The 24,850-nt window shown below is 37.8% G+C and overlaps 1 protein-coding gene across 1 annotated transcript in view; it reads left to right on the forward strand.

The window, feature by feature from the left end:
- The window catches only part of ADAM23 (ADAM metallopeptidase domain 23), a 186,275-nt gene extending 162,290 nt beyond the window's left edge, over positions 1-23,985 (forward strand). Inside the window, exons 23-26 of the mRNA XM_068968677.1 lie at positions 1,051-1,219; positions 3,732-3,843; positions 16,027-16,117; positions 23,937-23,985. Of these exons, the coding sequence (XP_068824778.1) occupies positions 1,051-1,219; positions 3,732-3,843; positions 16,027-16,117; positions 23,937-23,985 (421 nt within the window). The remainder of the gene's footprint in view (positions 1-1,050; positions 1,220-3,731; positions 3,844-16,026; positions 16,118-23,936) is intronic.
- Positions 23,986-24,850: the final 865 nt, after the last annotated feature.

Consider the following 24,850-nt stretch of genomic DNA (forward strand, 5'->3'; position numbering starts at 1 on the left):
ATAAGTTAAATAAGTAGGGTGACAGTATACAGCCTTGACGGACTCCTTTTCCTATTTGGAACCAGTCTGTTGTTCCATGTCCAGTTCTAACTGTTGCTTATCTTTAGTATCCCCCAAATAGCAAAACTTCATCTTACATAGGTGAATGTAAGATTTAAAATCATCCCTAAATAATTTTGAACAAAATTTGGTAAATCAACTGGATAGCCACATTGGATATTGCTTTCTTGGTCAAATGGTTGCTGATTTCATGTCTTTTAAATGGCTCTAAAGATGATTTGAACAGGGTCTTAGACAAGAAGATCCTTCCTGGATAAATTTGTAGTATTCAAATGTAGTTACTTTGATGCACAGAATCTTCCTTTCAGTGTGTAGGTTTTCACAAATCTTTATTGGAACAACCTTGTTAAATTATATTGTTATAGTCTAAACTAGTATATTTTTAAAAATTTTAATATTAAAATATTTTATTTTAATATTTTAAAAATATTCAGCAAGGTATATAGTTAGTAATTATAACACTGATTATTATTCAAATTCCGGTTGTCCTTAGCTTTGAGATTTTAGAAGTATGTATCAATAGAGAGGAATCGGCTTGTTTTTTTTAATCATGAATAATCCAGCCCTCTAAAGTAATAATTTTCAAGATGTTTTCAGTTGCTTTCTATGCCCAACACCTGCCTTTTTGTATCAGAATGTCTTAGAGTGCTAATGATAGGATTGCTTCTGTTGTTCTTACGCACACCTCTCCTTTAGTCTTAATGTTGGTCTTGCAAACAAGGAAAGGTTTAGAACACACTTTGTGCAAATGACATATTTTTGTTCTGATGAAGTGCAGAGCAATAATGCTACTGAAAGGCAATTTCTTTTATCATACTCTTTTACTAAGGAGAGGTGGAGAAAGGGTGAAAGGAAAAGTAGAGAAATGCTGGGCGAAATCCATGTCCACTGACAGCCTCTTCAGTTTCCTTAATAGCAAACCTCGCTCATGTTGGTGGTATATTTCCAAGTGTGGTGCTAATGACTGTATGACTCTCTTTTTCTTTTTAGTGGTGCTCATGTGGTTTTAGATGATGATACGGATGTGGGCTATGTCGAAGATGGAACACCATGTGGCCCATCTATGATGTGTTTAGATCGGAAGTGTCTACAGATTCAGGCCCTAAATATGAGCAGCTGCCCCCTCGATTCCAAGGGTAAAGTGTGTTCAGGCCATGGGGTAAGTAGGCATCAGTGTCCGGCTCAAGTCTTCCTTGACTAACATCCTCCAAGTTCTCACTGGTTGGACTTCTAGTCCAGCCATTCTCCTTCTGTGATTCTAGGCACTGACTGTGATTATTTCCTTATACCCTTATCTTCTAAGAATAACACCTAAATGTGTTGATATGGTTTTAGGTTTGTTTTTTTTTTTATTACTTTGTATATTTGTGTATTTTTATTCACCACAGTCTCTTGGAATCCAAGGAGTTAGAAGAAAAATGATGTGATTCCTTAAGGAAGTATAGACCCTATGTGACTGCTTTGCACCATTCATAATAATTTATACTTTTCAGTAATTCCCTTTCAGCTCCTCAACTACTCAGTGTGCATACTGAGTATCTGTGTGTTGAAGATCACACTAGACTAGAGGTTGGATCACTGCTATAATTCGCATGTTAAAGTTGGACAGTTATTCTTGGACCATTGCCAGCAAAAAAGAAGGTGTGCTCTCTACACACACCTGTATGTATCTTTAATTCTGTGGACAAAGTTTTGGGGCAGGTACTTCCTGGAAAACCTAGGTTTATTACCTAAAAACACATTTTAGTGATTATTTAAAATTGGATTTAGTAAAAGAAAGATAGTTCAAAATTTATACAGAATTCAAAAATGGTAAAAGGCATGAAGAAACTCAGAGTGATCATATCAAAGGAAGATGCTGCAGCAAAGGTAAAAGTAATCCAAAATATAGATAGCTGAATGAGTGATAGGTCACACAACAAGGTAGAAAGGCATAAGGAGCTTATGCCCAATGACTTAGACTCATGGGTAGGCAGTAGAGACTAATGATCAAGAGCGTGGATTTTGTGGCTAGAAAGGATCCCTAGTTTGAATCCTGACTCTGCTTCTTTTTATCCTAGTTACTTTGGGCAAGTCACTCAGCCTCTGTCAATCATCAGGGTGCTAGTGATTAAATGAGATGTTATGCACAAAGCACTGAGTATAAATACCTAGCATGTAATCAATGTAGTAAATATTCAATAATTGCTATAGTAAATGAAAAGCTTCCCTGGTGGCTCAGTGGTAAAGAATCCACCTGCCAATGCAGGAGATGCAGGTTTGATCCCTGGGCCAGGAAGATCTCCTGAGAAGGAAATGGCAACCCACTCCAGTATTCCTGCCTGGGAAATCTGATGGACAGAGAAGCCTGGTGGGCTACAGTCCATGGGGTTGCAGAAGAGTTGGATACGACTTAGCTACTAAAAACAACAACAAAAGTAAAAGCACTGGGCAGACCACTCAGCTCCTCAGTTGTTGCTCTGAAAGAATTATATATAAAACTTAATGCATAAAAAGGTCCATGATTCTCCATTACCCCCCCACTTCTTCATCCTGTTGAAAAAAAGGTAAAATTCAGTGTGTTAATTATCATCATCACATTATATCATTTCAGATTAAAAAGCTTCTTATATCCATAAGCTTAAATTCAATTTTATCATCTCTAAACAATCTATCTCTGAATGTATTTCACAGGCAGATGAGGATTTAAACTACTCTGTCTCCAGTTTGTGGATGGTTATTTATTTCATCTAAATTACAGGTCCATTCCAGGGGCAGAGAGAGGGGCAGAGATCACTCTCGGAGGGTCTGCAGCCAGGCCGACTGAGAGAGGAGTGGCACTACAGGCAGGCAGGGAAGGTGGTGGTGGTGGGGAGCTTGTTTGGCTGGGAGGATGCCACCGAATGACTTCTGTGTTGAGCACGATGAGGTAATGCAGTGTGTTGGTGATTTATGTCTCCTGGTGTTTCATCTCTGGCAATGCCTTTTAAATCCAACAGGTATTAATTTCTTGAATTAAGCATATTGTTTCTAAGGTATGTTTCTAGAAGCAACTACTTCTGAAAAAGCTACATTGTCAGACGTGTATACTTAAATAATATCAACACCAGTAATTAACATTTAATTTGAAAATTTCTTCCTTTTAATCTTTGATTTTTCTAAGATTAACTGAAAAAATATCACCCAAGAATTGGATCTATACATTGTGTCTAGTATTCAGGACCAGGGGAGAGGCTTCACTGATGGATCAATGGTAAAGAATCTTCCTGGTCTGGGAAGATCTCACATGCCACAGAACAGCTAAGCCCGTGCGCCACAGCTATTGAGCCGGTGCTCTCGAGCCTCCGACCTGCAGCTACTGAGCCCGCGTGCCGCAACTGCTGACGCTCGCATGCCATAGAGCTCATGCTCTGTGACAAGAGAAGAAACTGCGATGAAAAGCTCATGCAGTGCAGCTAGAGAGTAGCTGCCACTCACTGCAACTAGAGACAAAGCCTGTGCAGCAGCCAAGACCCAGCACATCAAAAATAAAAAACAGAAACAAAAAACCCCCAAAAACAAAACCAGGGGAGACTTAAACATTTCAAATGGTTTTAAAGCTTCTACCCTGTCCCATGTGTCTTTTACATTTACCATCATTATTCTGCCAAGCACGGTGAGAATGCCCCATCTCTGTTCTTTGTTCTTCACAGGTGTGTAGTAATGAAGCCACCTGCATCTGCGATTTCACCTGGGCAGGGACAGACTGCAGTATCCGGGATCCAGTTAGGAACCTGCACCCCCCCAAAGACGAAGGACCCAAGGGTTTGTGTGATTTCAGTTTCAATTCCTTGCATACTGAATTCATTAGTATTCTTCCAATGGTGCCAATATAACAAGTTCATAGGTTTTCTGGAGACACATAAGACTATCTCTTTTTGTCATTAAAATGTCTGATTCATGTTCCCACAAAATTAAGGGTTCTTGGATATGACATTGAAAAAAATGCTTAAGTTACCCCTTAGTCTAGAACTGGAATTAGGAAGAGGTAAATATACCAATTTCCTTTCTTTCCTTTAAATCTTATTCTTCCATAATCGCAAATATTAATCATTTTATAGTTGGTTGAAGCTAAATCAATAGATGAACTCTTTTTCACTGACATGAGACTCTGATTATTCCTCAATACTTGAGTTCTTCCAGAGGGAAGTTGTAGTCTCCTATGTTCTGTTTAAGCACACTTTTGATTAGGAAGAAACTGGAATTCTTCACAGAACTTTAACACTGCAAAGAAAATTTGAAAGATCTGGACCTTTGTTTTAATCAACATTAAAAAGAGAAAAATGAGAATTTTAGAATTGGAAGGAGACTCAGTGGCCATCTAGAACCATCCTCATTTTGCTGATGGGAACTCTCAATCCCATCCTATGATTACTAAGGTAACCAGAGGCAGGGCTGGGACCAGAATCTCAGGTAACTTGAGATCGCAAATGCCTGATCTCAGGCCTTCTGCTACCGTGTTATAATGTAGCCTATGTCATCTAAATGTGGTAGTCACTTTCTCCTTATTCTCCCCATTCTCAACCCCTTTTATGATTTTCAAAGAGCTGGCGAAGTCATCAGTTACAGTAGACTTACTGTACCTGAGAAACCAAAAAATCACTGGAAAGGATATGGTCCACCAGGGGGTATTGTATATACATCAGGCTCTTCTCATGGTGCTGCTAACAGTATTTCATAAATAACTATTATCCTTTTTTCTGCAGGTAGGAAAAATACATGTAGAAATAGTGTCATTTTGATCTGCTTAGTTTTGGATGAAAGTGCCTTTAAACTCAAGCTTCAGTATTGTCCATATGGGGAGCTATGATTTCAAAAGTAAAGTTCCCTAAGTCCTCAATTCCTAAAGAGATTCAGGCTGATTTGCATGCATGTGTAATGTTCAGTAGCAGTGGGTGTTAAAACACTTCATGCATTTGCTTATTATGCCACGATGTTAACATTCTATAAGAATCACAAGCACACCCTCACAGTCTATTTCTGTTCTCCTTCTAGTTATAAAAAGGAACCATTATAAAAAAGGAACCAATTACACTTTTACATTTAGTCTTTTATTGCTTTAAAATTAGTATGAAAAATTCTCGGATCCACCTTCAGAACTTTGATTTAGAGAATATTTAGCCTCTGACAAGGAGAGATTCATTCTTTCCAAATTTTCTCTCCATGTCTGTGGTTCTCTTAAAGATCTAAATGCTGTTTCTTAAGTGATGTGTATGCCTGAACAGATGAGCACAGCTGAAGTGGCTTAGACTTTGTTCTTTTTCATAAGGAATTATTAATTTGTTCTCTCTCTTCTCCATTCCTTCACTCACCCATGCCTAAAAAACCTATTTGAAGGCATAAAGTAAATAAATACATTCTAGAGAAGAGAAGATCCCTGGCTGCCTTTTGTTTTGTTCTGCTTTTTTCCCATTTAATGTGATGCTGGTCTTTGTTGTCTTTTAAAGATAAACTTTTTGATCATTCAAGTAATACATGTTTATTGTAGAAAATTTTGAAAATACAGGAAAGGTTAAAAAGAAAGTAAAAATCCTTCTTAATCCAGTAACTCGGAGGTAATCAATATTAGCATTCTGGTTTATTTCCTTCCTGTTGGATATTTTCTTTTTTACTTAATTCTTAATGAAGACAGTGGAATCATTTGAATAAACCTACCCATGGGTTCTAAAATTGTTAAAATCTTCATGAGTCTTTAATAATCTTGATTCATTTGAAAAAAGGTATTAATTGATATAAATAAAGAGCAATTACTATTGTAAATTACCAGATTTCCAGAAAAAGTAAAGCAGTTTTAGAACAACTAATAATGGCTCTATCTGTACTGGCCATTTATATCTTTTCAGCCTCTATGGAAAATTCCATTAATATGCTAGGAAAACGGAAAACAACTGAAATGAAAATTTAAACCCTTTACTGTAGATTTTATAGTTTTAATTTTGATATTCTGATTAAAGAAGGTGGTAAGAGAGAAGCTAGATACTTTACTTCTATCTTTTTAATCCAGATAGCAAATGTTTATTGATTCTATACTATTTAAAAGTCAGCACATCCTTGCACATGGTAGGCACTCTATAAATACCATATCCCTTCTATTTGGGAATATGTAAAAGAAGTGAAATGGTGCGTGTTAACACTGATTTTCAGTTTATCAGAATCCATTTGTTGTATTGCCCTGATGAAGAGTAACAGGTAACAAACTCAAGGTACTGAAACCATCAGTACTTCCCTGACTGAAGGTTCAACACTTGTGTGAGGTGCCAAGGTTTTTCTCTATAACTTCGTGTTCTACATTTTCTCATGATTGGATTGGTTTGGTTGGCACTTGACTTACTGAGCGCAGTCTTTGGACCCTCCCTAAATACTTGCCATAAATAATGAGCAACATCCACAATGACCTAACTTGTCATTTGTAGATAAGGGCTTTTCTATAGAGACACAATGAGTGGGTATTAAAAAATACTTATTTTATTTAATTTCAATGTACTTCCTTATTAAGAAGAAAAAAATTTAAGAAACAGAATGAAAATATTTCTTTTTAAATCATGAGATTTTATCATAAAAGATGACTTGTACCCAACTACATCTCTTTGGATCAAGATTAAATTAGTAAAAACGAAGGTGAATTCTGTGACTCTTTGATTTGAGGAAATGAGAAATGAACCAATGTGTTTTCGATATTTCTTTCATTGTAACTACAGGTTACTAAAAGAATAAAAAGTCAACTTCATCTGGGTAGGGATGAATAACACACAGCAAAGTATTGCCATTGAAGTCACTCTGCACGGGCTCAAGTTGTCCATTGTTGACCCACTGTTTAAAGCATGGAAGATGAGTTTCTCCAGCTCTCAAATTAAAATTATTAAAAGACAAGAAATAGGCTTTTAAAGCGAAAATCATGTGAGCAAGATTTTTTAAAAAAGATTTTTCTATTACATATTACATGACTCATGTTTTCTACACTGTTCATTTTACGTACAAAGACGCTTCTGTCCCTCTTCTCCCAACCTGTTTCCACTAAACTCCCTGCAAGAAATTATTTTGGCCTGTTCTATGAGGGAAGAATATGTTTGAATTCTGTTTAAAAGACCTAGACTTTCCATCTGTTATAGGGAGAGCCATGTCAAGGACTGGTAATTTTTGTGTTGTGTAGGCATCTTTGCACAGTGCTGTCAGATACGACTGAGTGACTTCAGTTTATTATAGGATACAATGCAACTTTTCTCGTTGGATGGTTTGCAACACCTTGTAGGAGGGAAGAGAAGAAACTGGAACATATCAAATATTTTCCCTGATATATATAAAGTCAAAGAATGGTCCTGGGAAGCTTTGGTCAGATGCTGTCATTATGACAGTAGTAATCAGGTCAGAGATAGAAGAGCCTTAGGGGCATTGGAGAAGGAAATGGCAACCCACTCCAGTGTTCTTGCCTGGAGAATCCCAGGGACGGTGGAGCCTGGTGGGCTGCCGCCTACGGGGTCGCACAGAGTCGGACACGACTGAAGTGACTTAGCAGCAGCAGCAGCAGGGGCAATTCAGTTCAGTCCCACTTTTCTAAAAATGAGAAAACTAGCTAATTAATAAGGTTAACAGCTACTTAGGTGTAGAGCCAAGAATAAAACCTACATCACCTGATCTTCAACCCAGTGTGTTTTTTTCTGTTATTGCACACAGCCTGAGTTAAAACTGGGTGTTAAGTTATTCTGCTAGTTTGTATAACAGTACTAAGTAGAAAAGGTTAAAAAAATAAGTAATGATTAAGCTTATTAACTGATACATTACTTGTCAAAGGAAGTATTATATTGTTAGCATTTAGTATTTTGAAAACAGTAATTTCTAAGTCTGTGTTGAAGATTATTATTTAGTGTTTACTTTTGCATGTGTTTTTTGATGACTTTCTTTGTGAGTGCAGAAATCCTTGATTTTGTAATTCAGATGATTACATATGAGAAGTTATGATTGTCATATATAATTATGCTCTATATAATTATGTACCATCTCAGTATTTTTCTCATTACCTCCTCATACCTCCTCATCAATAACATAGGGATTTACTAAGTTTAAAATTTTTGTGATAATTCTGAGTTTACTTTGTTCAGAAAAACTCCATGATATTTTCATTGAGAGTATAAACAAATAATATTCTTATAAAAAATAATTTATTTTTTTATCCTTTCAGACATTTATCAAAAAAAAAAGACTCAATTTTTAAAGATTTTATGTAGAAGAGTAAGCAGATCTGGTTATACATCTAAATACTGAATTGTAGAGCTTGATAAAACATCTATTATGCTAATATTATACTCTAAAATATAAAGAATGTATTTAGTATTTATTTCTAATCTTAAATTTTAACAAAATACTAAATCTCTGCAGAAAGAACTTTGGTCCATAGAGTGCAAATGATGTCTTTGATGCCTCCAGCCTTTAAAGTATTTTAGGGTGCAGGATTGTAGCCCCTTTTGGTTCATTGGAGTCATATAGATGAAATACTGCAGTCTTTTGTTTCAGAAAGTCTCTAAAAGTAAGAAAAGAAAAAAAAATCAACCACTCAGTTTCAAAAACAGTTTCAAAGTGTCTGAAGCATGACTAGTCTGTGAAAGAATTGTACGTATAAAATAGAAATTCCTGAGAAAAGGAGAAAATCCTTAGTTCTTATTGATATTACACACTTCTCAAAAATTCTACCTTTTACATGTACAGCTGTGGCTGATGCATGTCAATGGATGACAAAACCCACCACAATATTGTAAATTAATTAGTCTCCAATTAAATAAATTAATTAAAAAAATTCTACCTTTTAGCACATATGATAGCTAGGAGGAAGATTAATAATTAACCAACAAATAACAGAAATAAGAAAACAAAAGTGAAAATATACTGCTAAGTAATAAACAGTTTCCATAAACAACTTAAATGAAAAGTAAGTACGGTGAAGAGTTGGAGAGCAAAATTAAGTTCCTAATATGATTGTGTTGTTAGCTGGAATCTGCAAGCCTTCTAGGTTTGGTAGGATGAAGAGAAAAATAAGGTGTATCACCAGCATGGTTCCTGGAACAACAATAACAAAACCTTTTCGTAGATACTGAATGAATGAATGAGTGAATGAAAGAGAAAATACAGTTACATAATAAATAAATTAGTAGGGAAGTAAAGCTAGATTATAGGTCCCTGAAGGTCCGAGAAAATTTTTTCAATGAGAAGATAAATTCTTTTTAGCTGGGAAGAGCAGCTGAGACCTTAGTTTTTAAATATCCCCTGTACACATCCATTGGAGAAGGCACTGGCACCCCACTCCAGTGTTCTTGACTGGAGAATCCCATGGATGGAGGAGCCTGGAAGGCTGTAGTCCATGAGGTCGCTAAGAGTCGGACACGACTGAGCAACTTCACTTTCACTTTTCGCTTTCATGCATTGGAGAAGGAAATGGCAACCCACTCCAGTGTTCTTGCCTGGAGAATCCCAGGGCGGGGGAGCCTGGTTGGCTGCCATCTATGGGGTCGCACTGAGTCGGACACGACTAAAGCGACTTAGCAGCAGCAGCAGCAGTATACATCCATCCACCTGGGAGCCACTCAGTAAATTCATGTCCATTTGAAAACAGGTTGAGTTACTACCTACTGGAAGAGATAAGCCTGTTAAGTGTCATGATAAAGAATCAAATGAATTTTGCATATATTTTTAGTTAAAAAGTAGTGGGAAGACAGGAGAGCAAAGAGGGGAAAGGATATTTTTGAAAAAGCTGTTTTTCCACTTACTTTTATCTTGTTTTGTTGTTGAGTACCCATCAGTTAAGAATTGGAGATAACTGCTCTTGCCCAGGGGAGATTGCAGATTATATGTTTATCTTGAATACATATTTGAAGCGTCTGTAGAATCGTGTTCATCTGGTTGTTTCTAACTCCTGTGTGATCAGTTTCCTAATTCTCTGGATTCTGTGGTGAGAAATTACATCCAGAGCAAATACAAAAAGCCTTTTAAAATAGATGTTATTATTTATCACTCACATAATGATTATAAAAATAACAAATATTCATTCAGCATTATGTTTTAAAGGGATTCTTTACCATCTGAAAGGGATATGTTAGTCTCCTATAATTTAGCACATACAGCTTTTATAAAATATTAAAGAGGTAATCGGACTCTCATATATTTTGGGTCTGAGGGACAATGCCTAACAAAAAGTATATATATAACATGATGTGTCCTAGTTAATTCTGAAAGCAATGATTTTCTATGGCCTCAAAAAAAAAAAAAAATGAGGCAGTCTATCTGGAATACATTTCATCTCAGTATTTACCTCCATAATTTGGAAGTCTGAGCTCTTATTTAGGTTATATTGAATTATAATGGATTGTCATATTTGGAAAACATTGCTCAGTTCTCAGCTGTGTCCGATTCTTTGCAACCCTTTGAACTGTAGCCCACCAGGCTACTCTGTCTGTGGGATTTTTCAAGCGAGAATACCGGATTGGGTTGTCATTTCCTCCTCCCGGGGCTCTTTCAGACCCAAAGATCAAACCTGAGTCTCCTGAGTCTCCTGCATTGCAGGCTGAGTCTTTACCACTGAGCCATGGGGAACCCTTGAAGACCGTTACCATCACCTTATATGTTGGTCTTCTTTTCTTCCCCTCAATGCTCTCCAGAGGCTTTCTCTGGTTTTTGTTGTGTTCCCTATCATCTTTTTTTTTGTTGTTATTTGAAGAATAACTCAGGTTGGTTTTAGTTAATGATAAAGCTAGACTATCTGACTCATACTATTTACTCTGTGATAAAATAAAGTAATTGTACCGTTGCTCATCAGGTTTACACATTCAAGGTCCTCTCTCTTCTTTGGGAGAATATTTAGCTAAAAAGGTCAACGAGCCCAATATTAAGCCTTAAAAAATTGTGACTTTGAGTCGTGGTTCTTTGTGTGTTTCCTTGTGTCTCAGAGCACACAATTTATGTGAATACAGCCTTGTGGAACCTAACTTTTTGTTTTCATTGTTTAAGTGAAGGGAACCGGTATTTTTGGTTCATATAGAAATGTGAGTTAAAGTGCATTTTTGTCCAGAGGTTTGCATGCATAGTCACAAACACAGACTCACAAACACACTCAACCATAAATAACCTGCCTTCCTCCAAGACTAAATTTCATCTTGCCTAATTAGGGAGCACTAGGGACCTGTGCTCTTTCCAGGCCCATTTTGCAATATTCAAAATCTATTCACAGAAGCTTTGATGTATGGGGATGGAGTGTCTCCACTGAGTCAAACACAGCTGGGTCGTCTGAAGCAATTACTACAGCATCATTGAGACCCTAACTTTCTCTCAGCGCATAGTTTATACACTGGAGACTATAAAAAAAAATAAAAGTGTTCCAGTACTATGTATGTCCCAAACACTGCAGGTTATTTGAAATATACTTTTCCAGAGAAAATAATTTTCTGGCTGAAAATGCAGTTCATTTTAAAGATAACTCTATTTTAAATTTGTAAGTATGTTCATAAAATTTGAATGATAAGTTCTGAGTTTTAAAAAAGATATAGCTTTTTAGGCATATTTTGCAGTTTGAGAAGTTTATAAAAAGTATACTAATGGTTTACTGCTTTTATAACAAAAACACAGATTTGCTGCTATGCAATTAAAATCATACTTTAATTTTATCTCACTCCATGTAGGACTACAACTCAAATTGGATTATGTATTATACATGTTTAAAGTATAAGACTGTGTTTTAAGTAGGGTTTGTGGAATTTGAAGGTACATTCAGAATTATTCTCAAATACTTGCAATGTGTATGTAGATCTTAATTTCAAATCTTTAGGCAAAGATCTCAATATTTGACTTTCACAGCATTTTCTGAACAGGTTATGTTGTATGTTAGTGATATCAGTGTGTAATTAATTTCCTTTGTTAAAAACTTTCCGTTTTCCCTCCACACAGTGAACATGGCCACAAGCAGGCTAATAGGTGCTGTGGCTGGCACCATTCTGGCCCTTGGGGTGATTTTTGGAGGCACAGGGTGGGGAATAGAGTAAGCATCTTTCTGAGTTTCAGAGTGTTTCTGTTTGATCCCTGGTGTGTGAGCTGATCCTTAGCACCTGACTCCCCATGTGTTGTCTTGTTGCTGTGTACCCCTTGTGGTGTGACTTGAATGTGTTTGTGTCCTGTGGTTTTCTTGTGCAGTGGAAAACCTTCTCCTGTCTGGAACAATGTGGGGCATAAAATAATATCGGGGTGCTTATGATGTCTTCACAATTAAGGCAATGGTCCCAAAGCTTCCATTGTTTCTCCATTTATAAAAGTAACTTTAGGATACAAATCTTTTTTTGACAAACCGTTAACACAAATGCTTTTCTAGGAGGGTTTTGTTAGGATTCTTATAACAAATTTAATCTTCACAGTCAAACGGTCTAATTGCTAAGTCATGTCCAACTCTTGTTACTCAATGGACTGTGACCCACCAGCCTCCTCTGTTTGTGGAATTTCCCAAGCAAGACACTGGAGTTGGCTGCCATTTCCTTCTCTATCACTAGTCAAATAGATCCACATATACAGCTGGAAATTATCAATAGTTGTCGTTCCTTTTAAAGAAAATCCAAACATTTGCTCCATTTATTTAGAGTGATATAGGAGGCTTCAGCTTAATTTTCTTTTTTTAAAGAAGCTATTTAGTTTACTGTTTTTTTAAAAGACATTTATGATACTGTCCTTATTTTCTTCTTTTAGAATAGTTAATCATTCAAATCCAAAGTTTACATAAATATTTGGAAACAAAGAGCATCAAGAAAAAAAAAGATATTTAGTGCAAACCTGCAAAACCTTAGGTGAACAGTTGCAAATAATCTGGTGTGTTTGTCTTAAAGAATAACCAGTGTATAAATAAATCTACTGTGTGCCACTTGCCCTACACAGAAATACAGCTCTCCTCGTTGGTGCTTTTATGTACGTTGCTTTGTACTTGATCCACATCCTCACAACAGCTGTCAGTTCTCCATGGGGTATTGCTCTTATGAGATTGCTAATCTGTAGACTAGAAGATTATCCTGATATTTTTTCCCCTCTAATTACAGAGAGAGCATATACAAATAATGGAAATACTCCCAATACATGCTGTCTTTTCTATTGAGTGTAGTGGTCATAACATTTCCCAGTGGCTGGAGAATGAATTCCTAGTATTTTAAGAAATCACAGATAACCTCTGTTCAACAACCTCCCCAAACCCTGGGCATGTTGCTAACATCACTCATGTTTCCCCTTAGTCCCATTAGTGGCCATACATGGTACAGTACCCGCCTGGGAGACTTAGACACTGAATTAGCATTAACAGAGGAACAAGTCCAGAGGTCACACTTTCCACTATAGATTTACTAAACTTTCTCTCCCCTGAATCAAAGGGCTTTGTCTAGACTGAGATCTTTCAATCTAGATGGGATCTTCACATCCCATCTCTATGGACTGTGAGGCTAATTAGCCCCAGGAAGCTAGAAATATTGGAAAAGATATTTTATTTCTCTTCACTTGTTAGAAAATAAATATTTTATTTCTCCTTACTTAGATATGACAGAGCTAAATACTTAGAGAAAGCAAGAACTTTGTCCTGTAAAATTTCACGTTGGGTGTGTTTATTGGATTATATACAGAAGCAACATTTCTTTTCCAAGAGAAATTCTTTATATACATTTATGTGAAATTCTTCCTTGAAAAAAGGTAGTTTTCAAAAAAGTCATCCCAGTTCCTTTTTTTATATTATTTATTGGCCATAACTGCAATGTACTAGTGAAATGGATACATTTTAACAAATTCCCCTTGGAGTCTTAGAGCTGGGCAAAATTGCAGGCAGTTCGTGTAAAGCATAGTCTTTGTTACCAACCTTTGTTTTATCTTCTCTTCCACTGTTGTAAGTTTGTGGCTATTTTTGGGTGTGACAGGTAAGTCCACATAAGTACTACTATATTTAAACTATGCAACCAATAGGACCTACTGTATAGCCCAGAGAACTCTACTCAATGTTCTGTAACAACCTAAACGGGAAAAGATTTTGGAAAAAAAAAATGGATACATGTAAACATATAACTGAATCACTTTGTTGTATACCTGAAACGAACACAACAATGTTAATCAACTGTATTTAAAAAAAAAAAAAAGAGAGCAGAAAAAGAAATGTGGGAAGGAGATACAGCTAAGTGGGATAATGTTTAGCAACCTTTGTGTGAAGACAGTAAGTTGCTTTGACTTTCCAGGGTGTCTGTCATAGCCTTGTGTTCGACCTCTGCTGTCTCTGCCTGAGCTCAGCCATAAACAGTAGGTAAACCAGTGATCGTGGCCATGTTCCTATAAAATTTCTTTGCCAAAAAATTCATCAGGGACAAATTTGGCCTGTGGGCTATAGTTGGCTGCCCCTCGATCTGTAGCATAAACTTGAGAGTCAGACAAATCTGTTCAGATTTTGCCTCTGTCGTTTATTAACGTCTAGAAGCCCCTGTTTCTTCATATTAAAGAAGGATAAAAATAGTTCCTATCTCATAGGGATTTTATGAGGATCAAATGAAATATTAATATTTGTCAAGTACTTAGAACTGCATCTGGTAAATAGTAAGTGCTCAATATACAGTAGGTAATCTGTTTTTCTTGCTCTCCCAATTATTTATTATTGTCAGTGGGACTCTATGGGCCACTGAGATTTGTGTTCTGTAGAACCTCAGTGGTGCATCTTAAGAGCATGTCCCTGTCCAGGAGCTGGTGAAGACCACATTCCTGACACTCCCATTGCACTATACTCTATCCCACTCATGCGCACAGCACTGGATGATCTTAGTAAAAACATATAATTCACACAGTTTTAGTGTGGTGGCATCCATTTATATACACAGCTGAGGGCACTAATGTGAGCAGAAAAGAGAATTTTTTACATAAAAATGAATGTATGCACAAATTCAGGATTTTAGGAGAACTATCAAAATTGGTTTCATGACTTCTGGAACAGAGATAAATAGAACTGGAATTAGTTTGCTATCAGGAGCACTGTGCCTGCATATTAGCCCCCTGGAGGATGTGATACTTAGAATAATTCATGTACTGAAGTTAATGTTGCTTAACATTTAAAAATAGTGTGCTAAGGCGTTTTCCATGTGAATGGAGAGGATTTGCTATATGTTTCAACTGTTACTAAAACAATTGACAAAAAAATTCCACTTTGGATTTTCATTCTTGCTGTCTTTATTTCTCACTTTTTTTTTTTTTTTCAAATGTCTCCAAGCCTCAAATTTCTCTTAGTAATGCCTGGAAACTTGAAGATCGAGTCAGTCGAACTTAAGGAATCTTTATCCTATTTCCCCAAAATTACTCAAATAAATTTTATGCTTCTTTGTATCTTGTCTTTGGAATTCCATGTTGCTGTATAAACACTGTATGGGTCTCTGCAATGAACAAGCATCTTTGAGCACCTCCCAGTTAGATCTTTGTTGGCACCTTCCTTCTTCCTTCTGAATTTTAACTGTCTTCAATGAGGGATAAAAAAATTTAGCATGTAGACAACTTTATCTGCTGCTTGCAAGAGCACTTTAGCGGAATAGTTTTCCTTCTTTTCATGCCTTCATTTGCCAGCCAGAGGGTACGAATTCGAATGCTGTCATGTTTGTTCCATCTTTTACTTGTTCACTTCCCGATCCTGGGGTAGGGGAGGAGAAAAAAGATGGGCGACGGCAGCAAGTGGGCATCTGTAACTTTCTTCAGATTCTGCAGAAGGTGAATGGAATGGAACTTATTCTGTCAGTGGTGCAGAAACTTTAGATTTATAGGCAGATGGATCTAAGCAATAGCTGTCTATAAACAAAGGCGATATTTAAGTGTTTAGTGATCTTTTTCAGAGGGGATTTACTTCCTGTAACTGCTTATCTGCCTGTCGCTGGTGGTAATGAAAGTGGTCAGCTCATCTGACTTTCTTCCCATGATCCTTTGCCACAGGTCCTAGTGCCACCAATCTCATAATAGGCTCCATCGCTGGGGCCATCCTGGTAGCAGCTATTGTCCTGGGGGGCACAGGATGGGGATTTAAGTAAGCAATGCCGCATGTCTTCTTCTCAGTGGCTCTGGCACTTCTCTATTCTGCTTACATAACCAAGTTTTGAGTTCCTGCTACCAGATTTTGAGTTTTAACAGTAAAACCACTAAAAATAGATATTTGTGTTCAGAAATGGGTCAGAAGAAACATGGAACCTCAAATATTATCTTCAGGCAGATGGGAAAACACAAAATGTAGAAAGCACTTACATGCAGAACTTAAAGGAAAAGTTCTTTGATAAAAGTAGTTTTAGGAGCAAGCATCCTGAGAAACATTTATTTATATGCAGATAATCCAGAAAACTGTTGTTGGATATAAGTGCATCTCCTCATACAAGTTCTTTGTGTCTGTTTAAAACTGCTTTATATGCCACTGACATTTTGAAATTTTCACCTTATTTTTCACCTGCATAGCTTTGTGATTTGAAAAGCTTTATTATTTTATAAAAACATTAAAAATAGTTTCATTAAGTCCCTAACCTACTAAATCGGTGTCTCACTGGAATTTGAAGTCTGTGGCTTTGTGTCACTTAATATTTTTTAATGAACTGTTAATATTGACGTGACTGGTAGACTAGGTGTGTTTTCATATGACCTTTCAGTTTGGATGGTACCTTGATCACTGAAGTAAGTTTGTTTAAGTAGACACACCAGATAATCATAAACAAACCTTGATTGTGGTCCACATTTTTGAACCTATTTTGTCCAGTTTGGTGTTTCCATACCTTGAATTCATTGGGTAATTGCTTCCTATATCTTTTTGTGCTGTGATGACTTGTTTATTGTGCTTTGTAGATAAGACCTAATACTCCCTGTGCCAAATACTCCCTGTGATAAATTCAGTTTCAATTAGATCTAGGGAAACAAATTTAAGTGGGAAATAACAATATTACCCAAGTTCAAAACCCACTTTGCCTCCATTTGGTTACCTAATAGAGAAAGTTTTTGACCTGAATTATCTGAGTAATTACCTCAATTATGAACTCTTTTATGTTTTATATTTAAAATTCTCAATTCAATACATTTAAACGAGGTAAAAAGTTATTATTAGAAATTTATTATGAAAGAAAAACAAGCCATAAGATGATTTAAACAAATTAAACTTTTTCTGCTAATTTTGTTATATTAAGATTTAATGAATAAGCCTACAAATTTTTGAGTGGCTTCAGCTTGGAAGGGTATTATCAGATGGTACCTCTTTTCTTCAGAGATATTTATAAATTTGAACCTGTTTAGTGAGACAGTAATTTTGACATCAGCACGCTTTCAAAGACACACAAACACATTTAACTTTCTCATCATGATATTAATAAGATTTTGCCCAGTTAATGAGTCACTCATGTGGTACCTAATTCTAGCAAAAACTTTTCTTAGTGTCTCATTACTGTAAAAAGATCGTTATAGTTTTCAGTAGTTCCATGATCTGTTACTCTAGAATGCTCCTTTGAACTTTTTCGTAAGTATGCCTCAAGGAAAATAAACTTGGCTCGTGCTAGGCTTATGCCTTCTTGGTGTTAGGAGACTTCAGTTTCAAAGGCCTGGAAAAGAGCCCGCTGGGCATCTTAGCCATCCAGCCGCAAGCAGTGACAAATGTGCCACTTCAGCATTTGGAGATGAGAGCACTGTTCTGTAGCAGGACCTCAAAACACTGGCCTGGCCTAGCTCACAGCTTGAATTGCATGTTTCTTTGGGGAAAAGCAAAAAAGCATTTATCACTGTATAAGTAGTTTAGGCCTGTATAGCGTATTTATATCTGAGAAAGATATCTAGTTATCAGAACAGAAAACAAAGGGGAAGAGATGGACATTTAGTGAGGTGAGAAATAGCCTTTGGGGGGATGCTGTGCAGACCTGTGTGGCTGGGTTCTGTCGATGCCCTTTCCCTTCCCTATGACGCTTATAGGAAAACACTGTAGAAGGCACACAGTAGTTTAAAGGAAAGGAAAGGAAAAAATGAAGACAGAATTCTTGAACATGTCATTTTAGCAGTTTAAATTTGTAGGAGGTACTGCTGTTTGTGCTATTTGTTGCTCCATGGGAATCTTTCGTTTAGATTTTTAGATGTTAGATCTTTAGATTTTAATAGTAGCTATGTGGTTTGTATGGAGCTTTAAATACCTACTTCAACCTTGCAATAAAAGCCTTTGGGTGCTGAATGATGAAGCTTCAGTGTTCCCACCCTTCACACAGTTTTGGAGATGATTAGTCTATAGATGATTTGGAAGTATAATTATTTGCAGTTTGAATTGAAACTTTGAAGTCTTTCATTGAGTTCAATGTAGATACAAAAGAGGTTTCTTTAGAATCAAAAGTTGAAAATAGTTTGTAAAAAGTATTGCTCTAAATATCTTTATTGGAAAGCCCTCCTGAAACTGGGTTTTTATTACTGGATGAGAAATTAGCAAGATAGCCTAAAGAATCTGAAGGTACATATACTTAGCCATCCAGGAAAATATAGTAACTGCTCAGGGGAAGTATTGGTTTTTTCTAATGTTGAATTTCTTTAGGTATAACATTCTGAATAATGTAGTTGTGGAAGAAGTTTCATACCCAGCATAACCTGTTCAAGTATGAATGAGAGACACAGCTGTGCTCTGACTCCTGACACTGGAATTATGGTTCTGTTTTTTTTTAACCATATTTACCCTTGAATAGCTGGTTAAAGCATAAGCTTATGTGAGTGTACATGCATGTGTGAATGTGTGCAAATTTGTGTGTGTAAAGTGATGATGAAGCTTTATCAAGATTGTGTGGTCAAAACAATAGTATGAATTTAGATTACTTCTTTTTAGCAGAATAGTAGAATCTGAAAATTTTGGTTAATGCAAGCAAGACTTCCCTGAGCAAGATGGTGAAACTCTTAAAAAGAAAAAAATGTTTTATTGGGTAGGTTATTTTTTAAAAATATTCTGATATATTGGGTAATGTGGTAGGCATACCTAAGTAATTTCAATAGTTCTGTATTCCAGAAGTGTGAAGATGCTAAAGGATAGTTTAGTCTATGGATTCTCAGTCTTTAAGGTGTTAGGATTTTTCTCTGTGAAAACTGAACATAGGCCCTTGTCATACCAGTTTGGTCAACTTTCTCCCACATCTGCATTCATTTGCTCTCACCCTCTGCTGTTTTTTTTTTTTTTCCTCTCTATCCCTGCACACACTAAATAAAGCTATGAACTGTGGTGCAAAAGATTGCAAACGTGGTAGCCAAGGAGGCTCATGGCTATCATTCAGCATTGAATAATAATGTTGCTCCACTAGGTCATTAGAGCTGTTGCCTTTCCTGGACATTGAAAAAAATCAAGAGACTGAAGTACATTTTAGTAGCATCTTTCTCTAAAGCTTAGGACGAGTGACAAGTGTATAAAAAGATAATTTCATCTCTTCATTTAACAATGAACAGAATTGCTGTTATTAACTTGGATGCAGCTTTTTATCTGAATTCTCTAAATCTGAAGACAGGAGTTTTGATGTGAGCAATATGGTCATCTCTATGCCCATAAAGTATATCCACACCATAGGTGATGGTGGTAGAAAAGAGATTCTAGGTGATGATAGGAAAAGAACTTGAAGGTTAATAGTGCCATAGTTTGCTGACAGTTCATATCACAAGATTTGAGGACAAATGTTGAGTTCTTCCAAAGGTGTTATAATTGCAGGCTATGGAAGACTATTGCCATGTCCCATTATTCCACCACCTGCTCTCTCCATGGGATTCAGCAGCAGGAGTGGCCATGTTGGCCTGGCAGAGCTGCCCGTGACATTAAAAGTGTTAATTTAATAAACCTATATTATTAAATATGTGGTTTCCTGTCTATGAGAAGTCAGATTCAGTCCCTACTGAACCTGACTTGGACGCTAGGAGATTGTTTGGCTTGTGTTCCTTGTCGTTGGAGGTGCTAAAGAAAGGACTGTTTAGGTATTTGCAATAAATGAAATTGAAAGGGTCATATCTGGATTATCACAAGGAAAGTCAACTGAATTGTTTGAACGGCATACTGAATGAAATTTGAAATGAATCTAATATTGCTAATTACATTTTCTCAAAAAATCAAATGTCTTTTTTCTGCTTTTGTTTTTTGTGGAGTTTAGAAATGAAATCAATTTTAGCTAGTCTTTCCATGAGGAGGATAACCAGATTGCTCCTTATCTAAATTCTATGACCATATCCCAGTGTAAAATAAGGGACCTGGTTTCCCCAGTATCCCTCTGACACTTGGGTTAGGCACTTTCTTACTCAGACCTAGCAGGTGGTGGTGGTGCCAGGTTAGCCAGAAAGAGCCAGTTCAGCTCCCTAACTCAACCACCCGGGGAAGTGAACTCAGTCTAAGGTGACCAAGGGGGCAGAGCTGGGCAAAGGGTTCTTGATGGGCAAGTGATGACTCATCATGGAAAAAGAAGAGACTCTTCATGGAAAAAGAAGAGACTCATCATGGAAAAAGAGATCTTAGTGGTGGATAAACATGCCCTTAAAAGAATATCTAAGACTTTACAATTCCCAAAATATTATTGTTACCTGAAGAGCCTTTAAAAAATCTTTTGTAGATGTATATATAGTATAACATGGGAGAAGGCAATGGCACCCCACTCCAGTATTCTTGCCTGGAAAATCCCATGGTTGGAGGAGCCTGGTGGGCTGCAGTCCATGGGGTCGCTAAGAGTGGGACATGACTGAGCGCCTTCACTTTGACTTTTCACTTTCCTGCATTGGAGAAGGAAATGGCAACCCAGTCCAGTGTTCTTGCCTGGAGAATCCCAGGGACGGGGGAGCCTGTTTGGCTGCCGTCTGTGGGGTTGCACAGAGTCGGACACGACTGAAGTGACTTAGCAGCAGCATATAGTATAACATATAGTAGACAAAAGTACAGGTTTTTCAGAAGTAGTAAAAATGGATGAAAACTGAGTCAATGCAGGGTTTATGGATTGCACTGATATTCTATAATGATTCAGAAATACCTTGCAGGTTATGATGAAAAAGTGAGCGGCCTTCAGAATCCAGTGAACAAAGGATTTCAGAGAAAACACTTGTGGAAGGAAAGCAGCAAGCATCTACGGATGAGAGATGTGCTTTCACATTAAAATAGAACAAAATAACTTGATAGGCAGTTCTCAGCGTATAGTAGCCAGTAGTGGTTTTACAGTTGACACGTGAGGAGCCCTGAAAGTCAGCCAACTGCAGGAATGGCCCTCACTGTCCTCATCACAGGGCTCCACCTTCTCTCTGCTGGGACGCCAGTGGTGGAAGCATTGTCCTGGACTCCTCATTAGGATTTAGAGTCCATTTTCCCTTAGACAGGAGGGTGGATTGGCCTCCTGATCTGCCCTGGGAGGCCAGTCATACTGTAGGACGTTGTTTTTATAAAAAATGCAATCTAAGCTTCAAAACTGACAACTTATGGACATGTCAGGCCGAAATGGAATTTCATATCTCCAAGTGAACCAGGGAATTCACTGGCAGTCCAGTGGTTAGGACTCAGGGCTTTCACTTCTAAGGATCCAGGTTTGATCCCTGTTTGGGAAACTCAGATCCTGCAAGCTGTGTGGCTTGGCCAACAACAACAACAACAAAAAGACCAGATTGCTATTACGACCTTAAATGTGACTATTTATGTGACATTCCCTGAGTTTGAATAAAGGGATTTATATAAGGGCGATAAAGTCATTTTGGGCTTCCCTTGTGGCTCAGCTGGTACAGAATCTGCTTGCAATGTGGGAGACCTGGGTTCGATCCCTGGGTTGGGAAGATCCGCTGGAGAAGGGAAAGGCTACCCACTCCAGTATTCTGGCCTGGAGAATTCGATGAACTGTATAGTCCATGGGGTCGCAAAGAGTCGGACACAGCTGTGCGACTTTCACTTTCAATATAGTCATTTACATGTGTACCATGAGCCCACTTGATTTTTCCTCCACACAGTTTTAATTGGGGAGACAAAAGTTTAATGGTTCTCTTGCATTCTGGCAACACACATCTAAATAGGTTGGGGCGCCTAGTCCTTCAAGGTCATTCCACAAGGTCAAAGAGTCGCTGTTTCCTCCCACCTGACTCACAGGAAGTGTGGTTCCTAATGCATCTACCTTCAAGGGCAGTGGCCATGTGGAGACACAGGCCCTGTGCTCTGAAGGAAACTGACTTAGTAACAGATACATCGTGGGAGACTTCCCGTTTGTTCTCACCTCTCTTTCCTGGGCAGCATCAGCAATGATTGCTTTTAGGGATACTGACCCAAAAGAGGGTTGAGAGGGAGGAAGGGGAATGGTGAAAAGAAAAAAGTAGCAGTGCTACAAACAGTGTTTGTACTATGTGTTAGCCAGTGATCCACATGCTTAAGCCATTAGTGAAGATGCCATAATGAAAACTTAGAAAAGGGGAGATTTTCTTTAAAGAGTTTTATATTTGCTATTGAAAAAGAGAAGCATCAAAGCAGTCATCTTGGGGAAAAAAAATAAGAACTTTGCAGGATGTCTTTCTACATATTTTGAGCTTTCGTATTGTTTTTATTTTGAATTACCTGTGGGAACGAGGAATATATTGCAGTCCTTTTGGTACTTAGGGCTGTAAGGGCATCAACTGGCCCCGAGTGAACGGGCAGGGAGGGGGATGAGGGGGCTCCGGTTTTGCATGATGCCATGGTGGCAGCTGTGTTGCGCCTTCCCAGTGTGCAGACTGAATGCATGAACCCCTGCTTGATGCCCCACATGAAGCCAGACCATGGGGAGGTTGCAACCAACTTTTGTTGTTGCCTTGTAGTGTCTTGCTGGTTCTCTTTCTCTTCTTAAACATAAGAACCTCTTTTGAGGAGACTGGACACTGTGAGCAAAGCATTTTAACTTGCTTATTTCAACTAAGCCAAGCCGCTCCATTTGCTTAACTAACCTGAGCCTGTGTCCATTCTCCTTGGAGTGTACCATCTGACTGTGCACTCTGGGTTTCTACTTTCTAGGTAAGAAAAACGCTTGTTCCAAAGTGAGGTAAGAGCTCACACCCCAAGGCAGCAAGATAACTGAGTAGAGCAAAGTTTTTTTGTTTTGCTTTGTTTTTGTCACTTTGGCAAAAACCAGTCCACAGGTACAGAACTCTTAAGTTCCCAAAGGAAACAGTTCTAAGACTTTCAAAATATTTCTTAGCTTTTCTAATAGCCCCCTAAGTGGAAGAGCCTCCTGGATTAATTTATACCTAGTTAACGTTAGCTATGTCATTTCCTTCTGAAACCTGCTTCCCTGATACCTCAGTTGGTAAAGAATCCACCTGTGATGCGGGAGACCCTGGTTCGATTCCTGGGTTGGGAAGATCCGCTGGAGAAGGGATAGGCTACCCACTCTAGTATTCTTGGGCTTCCCTTGTGGCTCAGCTGGTAAAGAATCTGCCTGCAATGTGGGAGAACTGGGTTTGATCCCTGGGCTGGGAAGATCTCCTGGAGAAGGGAACAGCTACCCACTCCAGTATTCTGGCCTGGAGAATTCCATGGACTGTATAGTCCATAGGGTCCCAAAGAGTGGGACACAACTGAGTAGCTTTCACACTTTCTTCTAAAATAGACAAATTGGGCTGCTGAGGCTTTCTGTTCCAGTGAACAACTGGAAGCTTCTTTTCGGCTTTCACAAATGGATATGCACTGGCAGGGAGGTTGTGACAACATCCAAAGTGTGAGCTGTTCTCTATTTCGACTTATTTTGGACAGTCTGCCTTGGGGTGAGTTGATTACTTTGCTCTGGAACTAGCATTGCTGTCATTATCATTACCCTTCTGTCATCATGATCTGATTAATATTGTGGATTTTTCCCCTTCTGCTTGCATCTTCTTTTGACGCACTCTGGAAGAAATGTCAAGAAGAGGAGGTTTGATCCTACTCAGCAAGGCCCCATTTGAATCAGCAACCCTGGATGAACAGCATCTTGCACTGTGGGATTCTGGGTATGACATACTTGCAGCATCATTGCCAGAACTGTTAAGTCTGTGAACAAAAACCTTGGGTGGTAATGACTAGAGAACTAACGTTGGGGTAACAGGGATGGAGTCAAAGAAAATTGTCCTTTTTGAAAATAATTTCAAAGAACCCCTCCCACCACCTATCAATAAAAGGGAGCAAAAGACAATATTGTACAAATAACTATTTCAGAATCTTTTTTTTCCTATGAAAGGAAGAAGGAAGAACAACAAAAATTAAGTGCAATAAAAGAACCATTAAAAAATAGCAAATGATCTTTTTCTTTCCTCAGCCTGCTACCACTTAATATCTTCTAAATGATTTAGCATGATTTTTTTTTTTCTTTTCTTACCAATGACACACTCCAGCGGCATGAAGATCTAATTTTCGAAAGGGTAAAATCTGCATGGCCTATATACAACCAACAGCTAGCAAGCCAATCCACAGCAAAACCTGCAACTGATTTCCTGAGATGAAAGTGGCAGATGAGCCCACGGAAGCTGCCTGCCCGCCTGCCCCCTGCTCCCTAGTCTTGACCAGGCCATGAGGAACTCCACACACCCCTGCTCTTGTTGATTCACTTCCTGTTGTCTTTCCTCCTGGACCTCACACCCTTTGGAAATGGAAGCTGGAATTTGAACAATGATGCTATTGTATAGTCCTTTTATAAATGTAAATATGGAAATAGATTTTGACACATCATTTTCACTTGTCTGTACTGAAGTATTTCTCTTGTAAAGGTTGTCTGTAAATTTGAGTTTATTGTTTGTTCTCCATCATTTTTATTCTTTTTCTCTATTTCTCTTT

Source organism: Capricornis sumatraensis, chromosome 3 (genome assembly GCF_032405125.1).
Source record: "Capricornis sumatraensis isolate serow.1 chromosome 3, serow.2, whole genome shotgun sequence".
Classification (NCBI taxonomy): domain Eukaryota; kingdom Metazoa; phylum Chordata; class Mammalia; order Artiodactyla; family Bovidae; genus Capricornis; species Capricornis sumatraensis.